The sequence below is a fragment of the Heptranchias perlo genome, chromosome 40 (assembly GCF_035084215.1).
Source record: "Heptranchias perlo isolate sHepPer1 chromosome 40, sHepPer1.hap1, whole genome shotgun sequence".
Classification (NCBI taxonomy): Eukaryota; Metazoa; Chordata; class Chondrichthyes; order Hexanchiformes; family Hexanchidae; genus Heptranchias; species Heptranchias perlo.
The window spans coordinates 7,914,605-7,930,991 of record NC_090364.1 but is presented as its reverse complement, the minus strand read 5'-3'; the positions used below and the strand labels follow the sequence as shown (position 1 = coordinate 7,930,991).

Sequence of the window (16,387 nt, the reverse complement as noted above, 5' to 3'; positions counted from 1 at the left end):
ACCTAGGCTTGGGCTCATAAGTGGCAAGTAACATTCGCACCAGACAAGTGCCAGGCAATGACCATCTCCAACAAGAGAGAGTCTAACCACCTCCCCTTGACATTCAACGGCATTACCATCACCGAATCCCCCACCATCAACATCCTGGGGGTCACCATTGACCAGAAACTTAACTGGACCAGCCATATAAATACTGTGGCTATAAGAGCAGGTCAGAGGCTGGGTATTCTGTGGCGAGTGACTCACCTCCTGACTCCTCAAAGCCTTTCCACCATCTACAAGGCACAAGTCAGGAGTGTGATGGAATACTCTCCACTTGCCTGGATGAGTGCAGCTCCAACAACACTCAAGAAGCTCGACACCATCCAGGACAAAGCAGCCTGCTTGATTGGTACCCCATCCACCACCCTCAACATTCAATCCCTTCACCACCAGTGCACCGTGGCTGCAGCGTGTACCATCCACAGGATGCACTGCAGCAACTCACCAAGGCTTCTTCGACAGCACCTCCCAAATCCGCGACCTCTACCGCCTGGAAGGACAAGAGCAGCAGGTACATGGGAACAACACCACCTGCACGTTCCCCTCCAAGTCACACACCATCCCGACTTGGAAATATATCGTCGTTCCTTCATCGTCGCTACGTCAAAATCCTGGAACTCCCTTCCTAACAGCACTGTGGGAGAACCGTCACCACACGGACTGCAGCGGTTCAAGAAAGCGGCTCACCACCACCTTCTCAAGGGCAATTAGGGATGGGCAATAAATGCTGGACTTGTCAGTGATGCCCACATCCCATGAACAAATCAAAAAAAGATATCCTTGAGGGTAAAACTGTAGAAAGTTTTGGCAGACATTTTGCTTGCATTAAATAGTTGTGGTTTTTTGCTAATTAGACGATTTCAAAGTGCTTGTAGCAGCTGTAGAACGTACTGAACTTTTAAGGGGCGTCTGGCATCGCACTTTTTTCATCCGTCCTTTGGTAGAGACGTTAAACCGAGGCCCCGTCTGCCCTCATAGGTAAAACGTCCAACGGCACTATTGGAACATGAGCAGGGGAGTTCTCCCCAGCGTCCTGGCCAATATTTATCCCTCAACCAACATCACTAAAACAGATTATCTGGTCATTATCACATTGCTGTTTGTGGGATCTTGCTGTGCGTAAATTGGTAGCGGGTTTCCTACATTACAACAGTGACTACACTTCAAAAAGTACTTCATTGGCTATAAAGCGCTTTGGGACGTCCTGAGGTCGTGAAAGGCGCTATATAAATGCAATTTCTTTCTTTCTCTCTTTCGACAAGTCATCAACGGCTTGTTTGCTCACCAGCCTGTCTAACACGCCTCACTTCCTTCGCTTTATTCAGCAAGCAGCAGCTCTGCCAATGTGGCTACCCCAAAGCTTGCCACATCTCGGTGGCGACGGAGGACAACTTTGGAGCTGCCATCGTCAGCAGGTGGAACACAGCCGAGCACACGACGGAGGAGCCGACCGACGCATTCGGGGACGTGGAGTTTTTCGGGAAAGGGAGGAGGCACGGCAAGGTAGGAATCAGATGGCTTTACTTCAGCTCGCTGTTGACCAAGAAGTGTATTTTTACATCGAGGTTACTTTCGAGACATCGGTAATGATCATAGAATCATACAGCACAGAAGAAGGCCATTTGGCCCATCATGCCTGTGCCCGCTCTTTGAAAGAACTATCCAATTAGTCCCACCCCCCTCATTTCTCCTTCAAGATTTATTCAATTCCCTTTTGAAAGTTACTAAAGTCCCACTCCAGAGACTTGAGGACATAATCCAGTACTGAGGGAGTGCTGCAGTGTTGGAGATGCCCGAGTATCTTTCGCGAACTCAGGATGACCCAAAGCGCTTTACAGCCAATTAAGTACTTTTTTTTGAAGTGTGGTCATTGTTGTAATAAACGCCTCAGCCAATTTGCACACAGCAAGCTCCCACAAACAGCAATGTGATAATGACCAGATAATCTATTTTTCCGTGTTGGTTGAGGGAAAAGCATTGGCCAGGACTCTCTGCTCTTCTTCGAAATAGTGCCGTGGGATCTTTTGTGTCCACCTGAGAGGGCAGGCGGGGCCTCGGTTTAACATCTCAGCAGAAAAGTGGCACCTCCGAGAGTCCAGCACTCCCTCAGTGCTGCACTGGGAGTGTCAGCCTAGATGATGTGCTCAAGTCTCTGGAGTGGGTCTTGAACCAGCAACTTCTGACTCCAGAGAGAACCACGGCTGATACTAGAGGTAACTAATGTGAAGGTGAGGCATTCTCCAGCACCTCTGAGGGACACAGTACCTATTTTTTCTGGCTAAGGGCTAACGATGTGATTTTCCGCTGTACAGTGCATCTTGAGACGTGGGGAGGAGGTTGGTGGGCAGAAAATAGCCGCAATTCATGGCTTCTAAGCAACTGCGTGCAGGCAAATTTGCAGTCTAGGTATTAGTACATAGGGATTAATGGTGAAAAATCTTTGAATGTAGGCCATCAGTGAGTTCCAGTCTTGTATGCAACTTAATCCCCTTTCCGTACACTGAGTCGCCTACACACTTTGTTACTCAAAATCACTGTCTAATATCTTCAGTGTACAATTCAATCACAAAACAGATCCGCACTGATCTTCCCTGTTACATTATCACAGGCCCCAAACAACACAGATTCATTTTTAAAAGGTTCCTGATGTCTCTACAGCTTGTGACACTGTCCTGTGCAGTACTGGGCCAAACTGACAAGAGAGAGCCCGGGTTCGGTCACGTGGCGTGTGCTGAATGAAACTGCTTTTATATCGGTGTCAATGGGATCCTTGCGATGACTGGTCCCCACTCCGAGGGTCTCGCAACCCCAATGTAAATCTTCTGGGTTTGCTGGGGTTATACTGGGGTTGCTGAGGGCTTTACAAGATCCTGGCCGTGCAAACACCCCACTGACCAAAGTAAAAAAACAGCTTTTAGCTGATCTCAGCGCAGTGAGGGGCTGAGATTGCACTGTGTCTATTGACACCACCGTGTCAGCCAAGGAGTTACGCTGTGTCTATTGACACCACTGTGTCAGCCAAGGAGTTGCACTGTGTCTATTGACACCACTGTGTTAGCCAATGAGTTGAACTGTGTCTATTGACACCACCATGGCAGCCAAGGAGTTAGTCTGAGCCAATTGACACCACTGTCTCAGCCAAGGAGTTACACTGTGTCTATTGATACCACCGTGGCAGCCAAGGAGTTATTCTGTGTCTATTGACACCACTGTGTCAGCCAAGGAGTTACGCAGTGTCTATTGACACCACTGTGTCAGCCAAGGAGTTACGCTGTGTCTATTGACACCACTATGTCAGCCAATGAGTTACGCTGCGTCTATTGACACCACCATGTCAGCCAAGGAGTTACGCTGTGTCTATTGACACCACCGTGTCAGCCAAGAAGTTACACTGTGTCTATTGACACCACTATGTCAGCCAATAATTTGGAGGTGGGGCGGGACTTAACTGCAGGACTTACAGAAAACAGTCCATTTTACAGCACATATCTCCAGGCGTGATTGACGGGGGGATTACCCAATCATCTCCATTCTGGCCTCTATATGCAGCCCTAAGATTGGCCTCAATACCCTTAGGAAAAAGGAGGTAAAATTTAGGCAGAATTCCTCTTATGTTCATTAGGTATTGTATCTTGACAAATAGCATTCATGTCATTTATAGTCATTAGTGCCAGGCAGTGTCGGGTTAGTAGTTAGTACATATCGAGTCGTCCTTTCCCTGGCCCGGGAACAAATCTTTTCCTTGTGGCCATCCTTTTATTATTCTTTCTTTGAATCTCCCAAAGGTCTTCTCACATTTGGTTCTAATAACTTAAAGCAAACAGAATGCCGAACTGTTTTGTTAAAAAAGTGGAGTATAATTCGGAGGATGTCAAACCGAGAGATGTGTCCACTTTTTGGTCAAGGAGATGCAAGGGAAAAATTCAAGCCCTTACCTGGATTTAGTAGAGGAAATTCTTCCGTGACTCAGTGGTTAGCACACTCGCCTCTGATGTCAGAAAGTTGTGGCTCCAGACACTTGAGGACATAATCTAGGCTGGCATTCCCAGTGCAGCACTGAGGGAGGGTTGCACTGTCTTTCGAATGAGGCTCGTCCGCCTCAGGTGGATGTAAAAGATCCCATGGCACTATTTCGAAGAAGAGCGGGGAAGTTCTCCCTGGTGTCCTGGCCGATATTTATCCCTCAACCAACATCTAAAAAACGGACTATCTGGTCATTGCTGGTTGTGGGATCTTGCTGTGCGCAAATTGGCTGCTGTGTTTTCTACATTACAGCAGCGACTATACTTCCAAAGTATCTCATTGGCTGTAAAATGCTTTGGGAAGTCCTGAGGTCATTTATATCATTGCTGTCTGTGGGATCTTGCTGTGCGCAATTTGGCTGCCGGGTTTAATTATAACAGCGACTGTACTTCATTGGCTGTAAAGCGCTTTGGGATGCCCTGAGGTCATGAAAAGCTCTATATAAATGCAAGTCTTTCTTTCTTTGTAGTCTGCGATTCACCAGAGAGCTGTGTGGCACGCAAACTTCTGATTAATAGTCAGTATATAGACAGACAGCACCATCACCTGTGCCCATTGCAACCATGCTGACTGGCATGGTGGAATCAATGAGATCAGTGAGATACAAAACATGCCTTGGATGCTTTGTATCCAATTCTGAAGTCAAGGCTGGAGGAGAGAGTCTGATACACTTTCTACTCTTTCTCCTATCATTTCCACACCCTGTGAATGAAGTAATGCTATCTTATGAAGGGTTTTGATAGAGTAGTTAGGGAGGCACTGTTTCCACTGGCAGGAGGGTCAGTAACCAAAGGACACAGATTTAAGATAATTGGCATAAAATCCAGGGGGGAGATAAGGAGAAATATTTTTACGCGCTGCCTGAAAGGGCGGTGGAAGCAGATTCAATAATAATTTTCAAAAGGGAATTGGATAAATACTTGAAAAGGAAAAATTTGCAGAGCTATGGGGAAAGGGCAGGGGGAGTGGGACAAATTAGATAGCCCTTTCAAAGTGCCGGCACAGACACGATGGGCTGAATGGGCTTGTTCTCTGCTGTACGATTCTATGATCTGCAGTCCAGCTCAGTATGGGTAGCACTAGGGCTGGTTAGTGTGTTAATTTTGCTGTGGTTTTATAACTGAGAGTGTGAAGCCCGGGTTAAAAAAACTGAGAGGATCAACTTTAATTAAAGGCAGCCAGGTTCCTGCAGTCACAGGGCCCGGCACTCACTGCTCGAGGGGATACTGAGTCAGAGGTTTCTGGAAACTTCAGTTGGCAAACTAAAAACAGCTTTTTGAGCCAAATCATGCAGCGGGGAGCAGTGCAGACATGTTCCGAAGTGTGTGATTCGCAAGCCTGACAGCAACTTCCCGTTAATAAAAGAAATAAAAAGATCATGGAATTATACAGCACAGAACTGTGTGTTCAGAGACTTACAGCGTAGAAAGAGGCCGTTTGGCCCATCATGCCTCTACTGGCTCTTTGAAAGAGCTATCCAATTACTCCCATTCCCCTGCCCTTTCTCCACAGCCCTGCAAATTTTTCCCTTTCAAGTATTTATCCAATTCCCTTTTGACAGTGAACCCGTTTGCACCGCCCTTTCAGGATCTTACCCCTGGGTTTCCGAAATGCAAAGTGTTCCATTCTCCTGCAACAGCTCCCATCCACCTCGAGGGGCAACACAAAATTCACTCAAGAGAAAGGAGAAAGAGAGAGGCAGCCTCACAAACACAAGTGACTAAATGCAACAAGTGTTGATATTCACCAATCTCCTTTACAGTTTGTCCGTCTTTCCTCGGACACAGACCCCGCAGTCGTCTACACCCTGATAACCCAATACTGGGGCATTCCACCTCCCAACCTCGTTGTCTCTGTTGTGGGCGGAGAAGGAAACTTAAAGATGAAGACCTGGCTGAAGGACATTCTCCGCCGAGGACTCATCAAAGCAGCACAAAGTACTGGTGAGGCCCCATGAGAAGCAAGTAGATCAGGAGGAAGACATTTTTCTGCCACTTCCTCCGTTTGTTATTTGGTCGGATGGTGTTTTAACATTACGATTACGTTAGCAGTTCAGCTCGTGGAGACTTTGATAAATTGTCTGCCATCACCGTGGGCATCTCCAAATCCTCTGACAGGGTCTGAACAAGTTACAGGGACAACATGACGGCCCACCAAAGCTGTGTTCTTGGTTATCTACTTGCTATACCCCGTTCTATATTTCATGGTTCCTTTTGGCTGTATTCCTATTAACTCCATTCTGCCTTCATCATCTTCCTTCAGATTGCAAGCCTCCCCATGCTCAGTCTCCACTCCTCTTGCTAAACCATGGCTGAATCACTGCATTGTCATCTCCATGCCCTTTGATCGCACCAAGTCCTGCTCACCCATCACCCCCCTGTGCTTGCTGACCTACATTGGCTCCCGGTCTGGCAATGCTTCAGAATTCTCATCCTTGTTTTCAAATCCCTCCATGACCTCGCCCCTCCCTATCTCTGTAACCTCCTCCGGCCCTACAACCCTCCGAGATCTCTGCGGTCCTCCAATTCTGGCCTCTTGCGCATCCCCGATTTCCCTCACCCCACCATTGGCGGCCGTGCCTTCAGCTGCCTGGGTCCTAGGCTCTGGAATTCCCTCCCTAAACCTCTCCGCCTCTCTCTCTTCCTTTAAGACGCTCCTTAAAATCAACCTCTTTGACCAAGCTTTTGGTCACCTGTCCTAAAATCTCCTTATGTGGCTCGGTGTCAAATTTTGTTTGATAATCGCGCCTGTGAAGCGCCATGGGGACGTTTTACTCTGTTAAAGGTGCTATATAAATGCGAGTTGTTGTTGTTGTTGTTGTTGTTGTTGTTGTTACAACCTTGTTTCTCCCATTTCTTCAAATGCACAGAGGGAGTTAATTTTAACTTTGAGCAATGGTGTAAAACAGACGATATCGAACGATGCCACGCGCGATTTTCCCTTCAATGGAAAGGAAACTCGGGTTTTGGATATAACGGGCGATCGATTCGATATTGTCCATTTTACACCATCGCTCAAAATTAAAATCACCCCCACGATCTCTGTGTGTTTCTCACAAGCCAAACCAACAGCCACCACATCCAGCGTTTCGAGGCTGCTCCCTTGGTGCTTCTGCAGAGATTTCCCCATCTCACTATTTCCTCTGATCTCAAATGCAACTCCCACATCTCCTCCATTGCCAAACTTGCCTCTAAGAAACTCGATTCCCTGTTTCATACCAAACACTTCTTTCCCCTCACCGACTCTTAACTCTTCATAAAGCCCAAGACTGGAATACTGGTCCTTTATCTGGGCCTTGACCTTTCACCTTAATTGCTCAATTTAAAAAAAATCAGGATTGCTCTCTTACATCCTGTTGCTCTCCAAGATGCACTTTTACTCACTGATAGTCCCATATAACTTTATTTTAAGTGCTTTGGGACTACTTTAAAGGCGCTATATAAATGCAATTTGTTGTTATTGTTTTTGTCCTTGACTCTCCATTCCTCCATCTCTCTCTATTACTCTCAGTGACTCTGTCATTTTCCTGTTACTCTTGTTACCCTTAAGCCTCCTGTTTGTAATCCTCGTGTTGATCCGATTCACAGGAGCGTGGATTATGACGAGTGGACTGCAGGTTGGGATTGGCAAGTATGTTGGTGAGGCGGTGAGGGACCATGCCACAGCGAGCACACAGACAACCGCGAAGGTGGTTGCCATGGGGATAGCACCGTGGGGAATAGTGTATGATAAAAAACGTCTAGTGAACCCAAAGGTAACACTGACACAGTGGCTGTGTGAGAGTGAAAATGTGTGTGTGTATACAAGTGTGTGTATGTGATATGGGGATGTGTGTATGTGCTTACATTTGTGTGTTTGGGTATGTATTTGCACATGGAGAACAAACGTGTGTGCAGAGATGTATAAATGCCAGTGTCTTTTCTAATGAATGTGTGTTGGTTTGTTATGTAAAATATCAGTATTTGTGTGTATGTTTATCTGTATGCCTATCAGTATATGTGTATGTATGTGCATACACGTGTATCTTCGTACGTATGTGCACATATATGTGTGTATCCGTATGTATGTGTGTACATGTATCTCTGTGCATGTTTCTGCATATGTATGTGGGTATCCCTGTGTGTGTGTGTGTTTGCATGTGAGTATGCGTGTGTATATGTGTGAGTGCGTGTGTGTATGTATGTGCATATGTGTGTGTATTTGAGTGTGTGTATATGTGTATATGTGTGTATCTGTGTACGTCAGTGTATATATGTATGTATTTGTGTGTGTGCATATTTGTGCATGTGTGCATATTTGTTTGTGTGTGTGTGTGTGTGCTTGTGCACATGTATGTACTTGGGTACATGGGTATGGTAGCATAATGGGTATACTACAGGCCTGGACTAATAATCAGGAGACATGAGTTCAAATCCTGCCATGGCAGCTAGGGAATTTAAATTCAGTTAATTACTGAAACTACCGGATTGTCGTAAAAACCCATCTGGTTCACTAATGTCCTTTAGGGAAGGAAATTTCCCGTCCTTACCCAGTCTGGGCCTATATGTGACTCCAGACCCACAGCAATGTGGTTGATTCTTATCTGCTGTACAATCCTGCTACAAAAAAGCCACACGGACTGCAGCGGTTCAAGAAGGCGGCTCACCACCCCCTTCTCAAGGGCAATTAGGGATGGGTAATAAATGCTGGCCTTGCCAGCGACGCCCACATCCCGTGAATGAATGGTGTGTGTGTGGTGTGCTTGTGTGTATATCTATAAGACCAGGGTTGTTTCTCACCTTTACTAAATCCACTTTCTCAGGGCTCCTTCCCTGTACAGTACACAGTGAGCAGTGACGAGGAGGCGGAGCATGCACTGGACGACAACTACTCCGCGTTTCTCCTGGTGGATGACGGGACCAACAATCGGGTGGGTGGAGAAATCCAGTTCCAAGCTCGGCTGGAAGAACATATATTGACACAGAGGACGGGAATTGGCGGTGAGTGTCGGCAGAATGAGACAACTTGTTCTGGACCCCTCAACCACTGGAAACAGTCTGTTTCTATAAACTCTGTCCCATCCTTTCTTAATTTTAAACACCTCCATAGATTACCCCATAATTTCCTCTATTCCGTTTAAAACAGGCTCAGAGAGTCACCTTGCGTCACCGTCACTCATCACCTACTGTGAGTCTGTGTAGCAAATGTCATGAGTCTGGTCTTCATTACTCCACAGACGTCTCATTCAACCCCCTGAAAGAGAACGCATTCCATTTAGCAGAAGCTCCAACCACAGTGAGACAGAAACATGTACTTCTTATATACATCTGTTGTATGTCTGTCGCGCTCCAGACGTCACACGCCAGACATCACGCGCCAGACGTCACGCGCCGGACGTCACACGCCAGACGTCACGCGCCAGACGTCACGCGCCGGACGTCACATGCCAGACGTCACACGCCAGACGTCACACGGCAGACATCATGCTCCGGACGTCACGCGCCGGACATCACACGCCAGATGTCACGCGCCAGACATCACACACCAGACGTCACACTTTGTTACGCTTGCAACACAATCTTTAAAAGAATAAAGACTGTCATTTTTATGGAGTACTTGAGCAGCCGTTTAATGGGACAGGTCAGGTTAAACACTGCTCCATCTCAGCAGCTGAACATCACAATCACACTCACGAGCAATGCCACAGAACATCCACTAGTTATAATGAAAAAGAATGATGGATTATAAATAGGACCCAGGCAGTCGGTGACAATAAAAATAGGTAGAGACTGGTAGAAATTCCCCCAACATACCCAGAGGTACACAGGCACAAACAAGTACACACACACACACACTGATATACAAATATTACACACAAGCATCACGCACTCAGGCACTGACATACACGCACATACATTGTGTGCCCGAGAGGCCTGTGCTTCTATTTATCTATTTTCTTTGTCCTAAGGGAGAGGAAGCATTGAGATCCCAGTGCTGTGCATGCTGATCCAAGGAGGGCCCAACATGCTGGAGGTGAGGGGCTGATTTAAATCGTTCTGTCCGTATGTGACTTTGTTCATAGTATGGGGAGGGCAACAGGAAAGAATCTTTACCTTCTCTGCAGTGACTGGGCGTTTTAGAGGCCCCACTACAAAGAGACCAGAGAGTGATGGTGAAATATCTCATTACGGGACCCAATAATCAGAGCCCTTCCAGTGAGGGATCCTGGTGTGGAGATTCCCCTCCAGGCTTTGTGGCCCTGATGATGAGACTCTTCTTTTTAAGATCCTCTCTTTAAGGGCCTTGACTGTGAGACCCTCCCTCATTAAGAGTAACTGATTGCAAGACCTTCTCGTAAGGGATCCTAAAGTGAGACCCTTCTTTAAAGAGTGCTGATGATGAGACTCTCTCACGAAGGGATCCTAACAGTGAGACCCCTCTTTAAGGGGTGTTGATCATGAGGCCTGTCCCAATGTCGAGATTGTCCCTTTTAAGGAGACCCCCCTATTAAGGGTCTTGACTATGATACCCAGGATCCTGATGACAGCTCTCATTAAAGGGTGATGATGGTGAGACCCTCTCTGTAAGAGATCCTGGTGAGGCATCCCCTCCAACTTGGAACTGACTAGTTAGGTCGGGTGATGTATGGAAGCATCTTTATCCGTCCTTTTTACTTCTGGTGTGGTAGAGAATTTACAAAGCTACAAAGAACAACATCCCATGGCTGATCCTGGCCGGATCCGGAGGCATTGCAGACATTCTAGCCGAGGTCATAACGGAATCCTTCACAGCGGAAACCTTGAAGAAGAAAGTAGAAGCGTGGATCCAAAAGCATTTCCCTTCTGAAGATGTCCTCAGGTCGGTGGAGCTGGTAAGTCCCAATAACGGTGAGGCTGTCCTGGGGAGAGAGCGTACCCTACAGAGCAGGGAGGTCAGATACTTGGAACAGGTTCATGAACCAGAACTGTTGATCCAGGTGCGCCAGCCTCGGCTCGGTGGTAGCATGTCCGCCTCTGAGTCATAAGATCGTGGGTTCAAGTCCCACCCCAAAGGCTTGAGCACGTGATCTAGATTCACACTTTAGTGCAGAGCAGAGGGAGTGCTGCACTGTCGTAGGTGCCGCCTTTCAGATGAGATGTTAAACCGAGGCCCTGTCGGCTCTCTCAGGTAGATGTCAAAGATCTCATGGCACTATTTGAAGAAGAGCAGAGGAGGCCGTCCGTCCTTCCACCCTTCCACAGCTGGGCAAGTTTGGGCCCTGCGGGTTGCTCATCAATTGCTCCATTTCCAATTGACTGCACAATGTTACATGATGCCATCAGCAAAGAAAATCATGTGACCTTCGACCAGCGAAACCACAAATGGACAATGAAAGACAAGCTCATACTTGGTGTTCAGTTGCTGCAGTGCATGATGGGATCCTGGAGGACTGTATTTAGTGACTAGACGCAGAAAGTTACCTCAGGCCTCCAGGATAAATTAAAGACTTGTTCTGTCTCATAGGTGCAGAAGATTGTTGAAAATAAACACCTGGTGACCGTCTACAATGCAGATCTGGAAGGGACGGAAGAGTTTGATACAATCATTTTGAAAGCACTGTTCAAAGGTAAAATTCCAAAATCACCATTCCCAACACTAACCATTCCCATCACTGACCATCCCAGGACTGACCATCCCAGGACTGACCATCCCAGGACTGATCATTCCCATCACTGACCATCCCAGGACTGACCATTCCCATCACTGACCATCCCAGGACTGACCATTCCCATCACTGACCATCCCAGGACTGACCATCCCAGGACTGACCATCCCAGGACTGACCATCCCCATCACTGACCATCCCCAACACTGACCATCCCCATCACCGACCATCCCCAACACTGACCATCCCCATCACTGACCATCCCAGGACTGACCATCCCCATCACCAACCATCCCCATCACTGACCATCCCCATCACCGACCATCCCCATCACTGACCATCCCCATCACTGACCATCCCCATCACTGACCATCCCCATCACTGACCATCCCAGGACTGACCATCCCCATCACCGACCATCCCCAACACTGACCATCCCCGTCACTGACCATCCCCGTCACTGACCATCCCCATCACCGACCATCCCCAACACTGACCATCCCCAACACTGACCATCCCCATCACTGACCATCCCCGTCACTGACCATCCCCAACACTGACCATCCCCATCACTGACCATCCCAGGACTGACCATCCCCATCACTGACCATCCCCATCACCGACCATCCCCAACACTGACCATCCCCAACACTGACCATCCCCATCACTGACCATCCCAGGACTGACCATCCCCATCACTGACCATCCCCAACACCGACCATCCCCATCACTGACCATCCCCAACACTGACCATCCCCAACACGGACTCCCGGAGCTTTCTGTTGGGGTTTGCTTTGGGTGCGGTGCTTATGAGCTGAGCAGAGACTCCATGTTTGAACCCTGGTATCTTTACTTTCGCAGCTTGTAAGAAGCATTGCACCAATGCCCTGGCATATCTGGATGAGCTGAAACTGGCGGTGGCTTGGAACCGAGTGGATATTGCCAAGAGCGAATTATTTAACGGAGAAATCCTGTGGAAGGTAAGTGTGTGTGTGTGTATAAAGATACCTGCAAAGCCGGGAGCTAGTTGAGGCCGCACAGTCTATAGGATGTCTCACACTGTGGGATAGAACACTTAGCAATTCTTTGCAGTTCTGTTTCCCTTGCCCACTGTCCTGTTATAATAAAACTCCTTGGGACGTTTTGCTACGTGAAAGGTGCTATATAAATGCTCGTTGTTGTTGTTGTTGTTGTTGTTGTTGAGCAAAGTAGGGGGGAAATGGATTCAAAAAATAACTTGTTTCTTTTACAATCCTTACCCCCTCTTTCCAGCTGGGCGATTGTGCCAAGGACTCCAGATGCCCTCTGGTACCTCACCCATTCTTCATAAAAGAGCCTAGACAGCGAGGAACATGAAGGGCATCACAGCCAATCCCAATCCCAATCCCGTCCTCTTCTGACATCCCCACACGTGGTATTTCCAGCAGGAATTCTGCATGAATTTCTTTGCCCTCTGCAGCAAGGTTGCCAACCCTCCAGGATTGTCGTGGAGTCTCCAGTAATTAAGAACGTAAGAACATAAGAAGTAGGAGCAGGAGTAGGCCACACGGCCCCTCGAGTCTGTTCCGCCATTCAATCAGATCATGGCTGATCTTCAACCTCAACTCCACTTTCCTGCCTGATCCCTTGATTCCCTAGAGTCCAAAAATCTATCCATCTCAGCCTTGAATATACTCAACGACTCAGCATCCACAGCCCTCTGGGGTAGAGAATTCCAGCGATTCACAACCCTCTGCGTGAAGAAATTCCTCCTCATCTCAGTCTTGAATGGCCAATCCCGTATCCTGCGACTATGCCCTCTAGTTCTAGACTCTCCAGCCAGGGGAAACAATCTCTCAACAGCTACCCTGAGAAGCCCCCTCAAATTCATATATGTTTCAATGAGATCACCTCTCATTCTTCTAAACTCTAGAGAGTATAGGCCCATTCTACTCAACCTCTCTTCATAGGACAACCCTCTCATCCCAGGAATTAATCTACTGAACCTTCGTTGTACCGTCTCCAAGGCAAGTACATCCTTCCTTAGATAAGGAGACCAAAACTGTACGCAGTACTCCAGGTGAGGTCTCACCAAAGACCTGTACAACTATAGTAAGACTTCCTTACTCTTGTACTCCAACCCCCTTGCAATAAAGGCCAACATGCCATTTGCTTTCCTAATTGCCTGCTGTACCTGTAAAATCATTTTTGTGTTTCTTGTATCAGGAGACCCAATTCTCTCTGAACGCCAACATTTAATAGTTTCTCACCATTTAAAAAAGTATTCTGTTTTTTTACTCTTCCTCCCAAAGTGAATAACCTCACATTTCCCCACATTGTACTCCATCTGCCACCTTCTTGCCCACTCATTTAACCTGTCGATATGAATTGCAGATTAATCTCCAGGATACTGTTGCAAGCAACATCCGAGGAGAAAAATATCATAGGGGTGTTAAATGAAATTTTTCACTTTCTTTGAATACTTTCACTTATTAATTCTAAAAATATTGGAGACGGTGGAAAAAAAGGCCAGTTTCACCAACGGTCAAGATTAAACCAATTGGGTAATAAAGAGTCTGTTCCCTTTCCAATTGGCCGTGGGAAGGCAGTGGCACCTGGTAGATGGACCAATGGCGGGAGTGTGGGGTCGAGGCGTGGGGGTCATGTGATGAGACCTCCAGGAACACACCCAACCGGAGTTGGCAACCCCTGCTCCGCAGCCTAGGGAGGCTGAGGCCTATTGTAGTAGGCCTATGAAAATTGGGCTATGGCAGGACTGGGTTCAACTGTGATTCCCCCTCCCCCCGATAATCGAACATTTACCACCGTTCACTGTCAATAGGCTCATGTGTAAAGAAATAGGAGAAACTGGAGGGGGAGAGTTGGTGCCATCGGGAGAGGAGAGGGAAATAATCAATTTGCCGAGGGTTTCAGCCTGTTATTTCCTGTTGCAGTCCAGCGACCTGGAGGACCCCTTGACAGCCGCCCTGGTGAACAACAAGCCGGAGTTCGTCAAGCTCTTCATCGACAACGGGACCAACATCGTCGAGTACCTCTCGTACCAGCGGCTGGAGGAGCTCTACAGCTCAGCGGCGGAGAACTGCCTGCTCAGCACCTTCCTCCGGAAGAAGCAGGAGGAGAGGCGGCCCCCGCACAGCCAGGGGCCCGAGCACCCGCTCAGCTCGCTGGGCGCGGGCGGGAAACGGCGGAGCTACACACTCGGCGAAGTGCTGAAAGTGCTCAGCGACCTGATGGGGGATTTTTGCGAACCGCTTTACGGAGAACTCTTCAAACCGGCCGGCTCGGGGAAAAACGGGACAGTAAGATCCGGATTTTGTGTTGTTTCGGGCCTTGATTTCATGTCGTGTGAATGTTAACGTAAAACATTTTGTTTTGAAGTTCCTTTCCCCCACCTCCCACCCCGCTCAAGGTGTTGGCAGCTTGGCTCGGTAGCACATAGGAACAGGAGGAGGCCATTCAGCCCCTTGAGCCTTGATTCCGTAACCCTTAATACCCTTGCCTAACAAAAATCGATCAATCTCAGTTTTGAAATTTTCAATTGACCCCCCAGCCTCAACAGCTTTTTGGGGGGGAGTTCCAGATTCCCACTACCAATGAATTGCTTTGGAAGCACAGTCGCTGTTGTTATATCAGCAAATGTGGCAGCCAATTTGTGCACAGCAAGATCCCACAAACAGCGATGAGATAATTGAGCAGTTAATCTATTTTGGTCATGGTGGTTGAGGGGTTGAATATTAGCCATGATCTGGGAGAACTCCCTGTTCTGCTTCCAATGCCCCATAGGATCTTTTACGTCCACCTGAACAGGTAGACGGGGCCTCGGTTTAACATCTCATCTGAAAGACGGCACCTCTGACAATGCAGCACTCCCTCAGTACTGCACTGAAGCGTCAGCCTAGATTATGTGCTCAAGTCCCTGGAGTGAGGCTTGAACCCATAACTTTCGGTCCTAAAGGAGAGAGTGCTACCCACTGAGCCACCTAATATGTCATAACAATTGTGACTTCTTATTTCAGTTGCTGAAACCTCAGGAACTTCCCTATCAGGTGAGGAAAAGCTCCACCCCCTGGACAGACCTGTTCATCTGGGCAGTCCTCCAAAACCGGAACGAGATGGCCATCTACTTCTGGGAAATGGTGAGAGCTGGGCAGATGAGGACCTAAATTAAATATTCTTTCTCCTCCCTGCATCAACAACAACAGGGTCTTGCATTTATATAGCGCCTTTAACATAGTAAATCGGCCCAAGGAGCTTCACAGGAGCGATTATCAAACAAAATTTGACACCGAATCACATAAGGAGATATAGCTGACCAAAAGCTTGGTCAAAGAGGTAGGTTTTAAGGAACGTCTTAAAGGAGGAGAGAGAGAGGCGGAGAGGTTTAGGGAGGGAATTCCAGAGCTTAGGGACTAGACAGCTGAAGGCACGGCCGCCAATGGCAGGGCGAAGTGAATTGGGGATGCGCAAGAGGCCAGAATTGGAGGATCACAGAGATCCACAGAAACATATAAGATTGTGAAGGGGCTTGATCGGGTGGATGCGGTGAGGATGTTCCCAAGGATGGGTGAAACTAGAACTAGGGGGCATAATCTTAGAATAAGGGGCTGCTCTTTCAAAACTGAGATGAGGAGAAACTTCTTCACTCAGAGGGTAGTAGGTCTGTGGAATTTGCTGCCCCAGGAAGCTGTGGAAGCTACA

General features: G+C 47.8%; 1 protein-coding gene across 2 annotated transcripts in view; it reads left to right on the top strand.

The window, feature by feature from the left end:
* The window catches only part of LOC137305642 (transient receptor potential cation channel subfamily M member 4-like), a 47,536-nt gene that overhangs the window by 7,245 nt on the left and 23,904 nt on the right, over positions 1-16,387 (top strand). For both annotated transcript variants that reach the window (XM_067974529.1, XM_067974530.1), the window contains exons 3-12: positions 1,368-1,545; positions 5,828-6,008; positions 7,653-7,819; positions 8,867-9,044; positions 10,013-10,077; positions 10,733-10,915; positions 11,548-11,650; positions 12,551-12,669; positions 14,623-14,988; positions 15,706-15,825. In XM_067974529.1, the coding sequence (XP_067830630.1) occupies positions 1,368-1,545; positions 5,828-6,008; positions 7,653-7,819; positions 8,867-9,044; positions 10,013-10,077; positions 10,733-10,915; positions 11,548-11,650; positions 12,551-12,669; positions 14,623-14,988; positions 15,706-15,825 (1,660 nt within the window). The remainder of the gene's footprint in view (positions 1-1,367; positions 1,546-5,827; positions 6,009-7,652; positions 7,820-8,866; positions 9,045-10,012; positions 10,078-10,732; positions 10,916-11,547; positions 11,651-12,550; positions 12,670-14,622; positions 14,989-15,705; positions 15,826-16,387) is intronic.